Source organism: Scyliorhinus canicula, chromosome 14, assembly GCF_902713615.1.
Source record: "Scyliorhinus canicula chromosome 14, sScyCan1.1, whole genome shotgun sequence".
Taxonomy (NCBI): Eukaryota; Metazoa; Chordata; class Chondrichthyes; order Carcharhiniformes; family Scyliorhinidae; genus Scyliorhinus; species Scyliorhinus canicula.
This window is the reverse complement of record NC_052159.1, coordinates 123274611-123279029: the sequence shown is the minus strand read 5'-3', so window position 1 is coordinate 123279029 and position 4419 is coordinate 123274611. Positions and strand designations below refer to the sequence as shown.

The following is a 4419-nucleotide window of genomic DNA, read 5'->3' as shown; positions in this document are numbered from 1 at the left end:
TCGAGCAAATCTTTTCTGTAACCCCTTCTACATCCTTCATATCCTTCCAAAAGTGTGGTGTGCAGAAACAGTCATGGGTGGAGCTCAACTAGTGTTTTATCAAGGTTCAGCAGAGTTTGCACGTTCTCCCCGTGTCGGCGTGCGTTTCCTCCGGGTGCTTCGGTTTTCTCCCACAGTCCAAAGATGTACAGGTCAGGTGGATTGGTCACACTAAATTGCCCTTAGTGTCCAAAAAGATTAGGTAGGGTTAATGGGTTATGGGGATGGGGTGGGCTTAGGTAGCATGCTCTTTCCAAGGGCCGGTGCAGACTCGATGGGCCAAATGGCCTCCTTCTGCAGCACTGTAAATTCTATGATTCTATGATAACTTCCTATCTTTTGAGCTTTGTGCCTCTGTTTATAAAGATTAGGAGTACATACGCTTTATTAACTGCTTTGTTCATGTACGTTGCTCCATCAAAGATTTGTGCACAAAAACTCCCAGGTTTCTCTCTTCTTGCACCCCTTTTCTTATTGCACTATTTAGCCTGAATTGTTTCTCCCAAATTTCCTACCTAAATGTATCACATCACCCTTCTGTGTTCAATTTCATCTGCCATTTGTGCATCCATTCCACCAGTCTATGTCCTCTTGATGTCTATTACTATCTTAGTCAATGTTTACTACACTTCCAAATGTTGTATCAGCTGCAGATTTTCAAACTGTACACTGTAATCAAGCCCAAATTCATTAATGTACATATAGAGGCAGCAGAGATTCTAGTGTCCGATCCACTGTATACCTCCCTCCATTTGAAAAACATTCACCACACATCTCAGTACTGTGCACGCTTCTGGGAGTCTCCATCAGCGGGATCCTCCGCTTCACCTGCTGCACACTCACGCCTGCAGATTTCCCAACAGTGAGGGGGTGCCCACAATGAGAAACCCATTGGCCGGCTTATCAGGAAGGAAAGAACATGATGAGGCTCTTTAGAAAATAGAAGAGTGGGGGTGAGCTGATAGTGGTCTTTAATGTAATGAAAGAGTTTGATCGGGAAAATGTGGGAAAATGTTTCTGCTACTGGTGAAGTTAAAAACTAGGTGCCACATATAGAAAATAGTCACTAACAAATCCAATGGAGAATTCAGGAGAAAGTTCTCCATCCGAGACTGGTGAGAATGTGCAATATGTAAGCAGAATTGTGGATTAACGTGGATGTGTTTAAGAGGAAGCGAGAGAAGTATACAAGGAAGAAAAGAATGGAAGGTGAATTGAAGTGTAATACACCAGTGAAGCAAAAGTGCAGGCATTGAACAGATGGGCAAGAGGAGTGTTTCTATGATTATTCTTTCTTTTTAATTTTTCTTTCTGATTAAGGGGCAATTTAGCGTGGACAATCCACCTACTCTGCACATCTTTGGGTTGTGGGGGTGAAACCCACGCAGACACGGGGAGAATATGCAAACTCCACCCGGACAGTGACCCGGGGCCGGGATTGAACCCAGGTCCTCGGCGCCATGAGGCAGTAGTGCTAACCACTGCGCCATCATGCTGCCCAAAATGTGTGTTTCTGATATAACTGTACAACTGCACACGTCTTCCAATCCATGACGGTTAGTGTGATTTTAATAAATACTATATTCAGTGGGAATAAAATGTCGAGTTCAGGTGGATTCAAACACACATTACCACACATAAATAAAATCAGTCTACTTGTACATAAGCAGTAATGAATGAGCCCTATTACCAGTACATCTGCAGGTCCGATTAAAGAATTTCAGTGGCCACCTCTCCCGATCATCCACGTTCCGCAGGTTGTACGGTCCACTCCAGGGTTTCTCGCTGACTTTCACCTCAGCACATATTCCCCGATTGAGTTCAGCCCCGCAGAGCACGGTCGGATCCGAGCCCTGGGATGGGCAGCACTGTTTGGTCAGCAAAGCAGAGACAGTGGTACACGCACGGGGAAACTGAGCAGCAGCCTGCCTTAAAAACCCAATCACCATCCACAGGCACAAAGATGTCCACATCCTAGCAAAGCACAACTAACCCACTGAAAAATCCTGAATGATTCATCCGTGACTACTAGACCCTTTTAAATGGAAGATACCCGTGTAAAATCAATTTGTATGCTTCAACAAAACTCAATCCTTACAGTGTGTGTATACGCATGAATTGTTAATAAAGCCTCACTTCAAGGGATAATAACTGAATGCATCTCATGATTTTCACATGACTTGTGGCTCTTTAACCTGCAGCATTTTTTCACCAGGTGGAGATCTTGTGACGCTTTTGATAATTTAACATTGAAACTCTTAAAAAGGTTACATCCTCTGCAGAAAACTCTTGGACACATTTGGTGAAGCCATGCTTGTTGCTCACCCTTAGTTACCTAAGAAGATAGTGGAGGGCCAGCTTGAAACATCGGCATCCTTATAATGATGTTCCCACATGTCCTGTCCCTACTGAAGTCCATCTGTTACTGAGAGTGCCACCTATGATTTTGTTACCTCTAAACTCAACTATCTTTAAATTGTCGTGGATTGGATTAGATTTGGGGTTTATTGTTACATGTACTGAGGTACAGTGAAAAATATTGTTCTGTGTACAGTCCAGACAGACCGTCCCATACATGAATAACATAGAACATAGAACAGTACAGCACAGAACAGGCCCTTCGGCCCTCGATGTTGTGCCGAGCAATGATCACCCTACTCAAACCCACGTATCCACCCTATACCCGAAACCCAACAACTCCCCCCCCTTAACCTTACTATTAGGACACTACGGGCAATTTAGCATGGCCAATCCACCTAACCCGCACATCTTTGGACTGTGGGAGGAAACCGGAGCACCCGGAGGAAACCCACGCACACACGGGGAGGTCGTGCAGACTCCACACAGACAGTGACCCAGCCGGGAATCGAACCTGGGACCCTGGAGCTGTGAAGCATTTATGCTAACCACCATGCTACCATGCTGCCCTTAACATAGGACATACGATAGAAACACAATGGACGGAATTCTCCGCTCCCGCGCGGAATCAGGATGGCCGTTGTGAACTCGGCTGAGTTCACGACGGCCTCGGAGACCGCTCCTCGCACCTTATTCACCCCCACCGGGGGGGCTAGGAGCGGCGCTCCGTAACTCTCGGCCGCCGAGAATGACGCGACGGCGGCGCCTAAGTGACGTCAGCCGCGCATGCGCAGGTTGGCCGGCTCCAACCCGCGCATGCGCGGCTGACGTCACGACGGCTGACAGCTCCAACCCGCGCATGCGCGGTTGCCGTCTTCCCCTCTGCTGCCCCGCAGGACGTGGCGGCTTGATCTTGCGGGGCGGCGGAGGGGAAAGAGTGTGTTGCTTGGAGACGATGGCCCGACGATCGGTGGGCACCGACCGCGGGCCAGTCCCCTCCCGAGCACGGCCGGTTCGATTCCCGGCTGGGTCACTGTCTGTGTGGAGTCTGCACGTCCTCCCCGTGTGTGCGTGGGTTTCCTCCGGGTGCTCCGGTTTCCTCCCACAGTCCAAAGATGTGCGGGTCAGGTGGATTGGCCATGCTAAATTGCCCGTAGTGTCCTAATAGTAAGGTTAAGGTGCTCACTCCCCTCTCCGCCCCCCCAGAAGCCACAAACGAGAATTTGGCGCCCATGTTCATGATGGCAGCGACCAGGTGTGGTTGCCGTCATCATGAACCGGTCGGGAATGTCAGGCCGCTCGGCCCATCCGGGCCGGAGAATCGGCGGTCGCCGTGAAAAACGGTGAGCGCCGATTCATCCGAGCGGGGGGTGGGAGAATCGCGGGGGGTGCCAGGGGGGCATGTCGTGCATCGGCCGGCCCTCCCGCGACTCTCCCACCCGGCGTGGGGATGCGGAGAATCGCACATGGTAAATACATAGACACAAACATCGGGTAAAGCATATGGAGTGTAGTACTACTTAGTAGAGGATGTGTGGAGAGATCAGGTGACTGGCCACCCATCCTCCACACTGCATAAGCTTCAGCTCATCCAAACTTCTGCTACCCATATCCTACCTTACACCACAGGGTGGAATTCCCCCAACCAGCCCACAGTAAGTTTGGTGGCAGCGGATGGGGAGAAAACTGGCAGGAGCCAAAATGCCGGAAACTGGCCGATATAAAATCATGTTTCAATTTTCCCAATGACGGGTTAATAGCAGGCCGCTCTAACCGCTGGCAGGTGGCACAAATATTATTTGCATTAATTATGACTACTCATTAAGGCAGCGGCATCCCATCAGGCCTTTCAGTCTTGCATCATGCCAGCGAGAAAGATCAGCATAAAACCTGATTGCTAATGAGTGGTATGAGTGGCACAAAGTGGTCCGCAGTTTGCCTGGGACTTTGGGGTGATTGCAACAAGTTGCTGCCTTATTGCCGGGGCAGACCAGTTCCTGCCTCCCACTCCATGCTGAATTG

At 49.4% G+C, this 4419-nt stretch overlaps 1 protein-coding gene across 1 annotated transcript in view; it reads right to left on the bottom strand.

The window, feature by feature from the left end:
• The window catches only part of dct (dopachrome tautomerase), a 55893-nt gene extending 53763 nt beyond the window's left edge, over positions 1 to 2130 (bottom strand). The window contains exon 1 of the mRNA XM_038818904.1: positions 1730 to 2130. Within this exon, the coding sequence (XP_038674832.1) occupies positions 1730 to 2012 (283 nt within the window). The 5' untranslated portion in view covers positions 2013 to 2130. The remainder of the gene's footprint in view (positions 1 to 1729) is intronic.
• Between the last annotated feature and the right edge of the window lie 2289 nt (positions 2131 to 4419).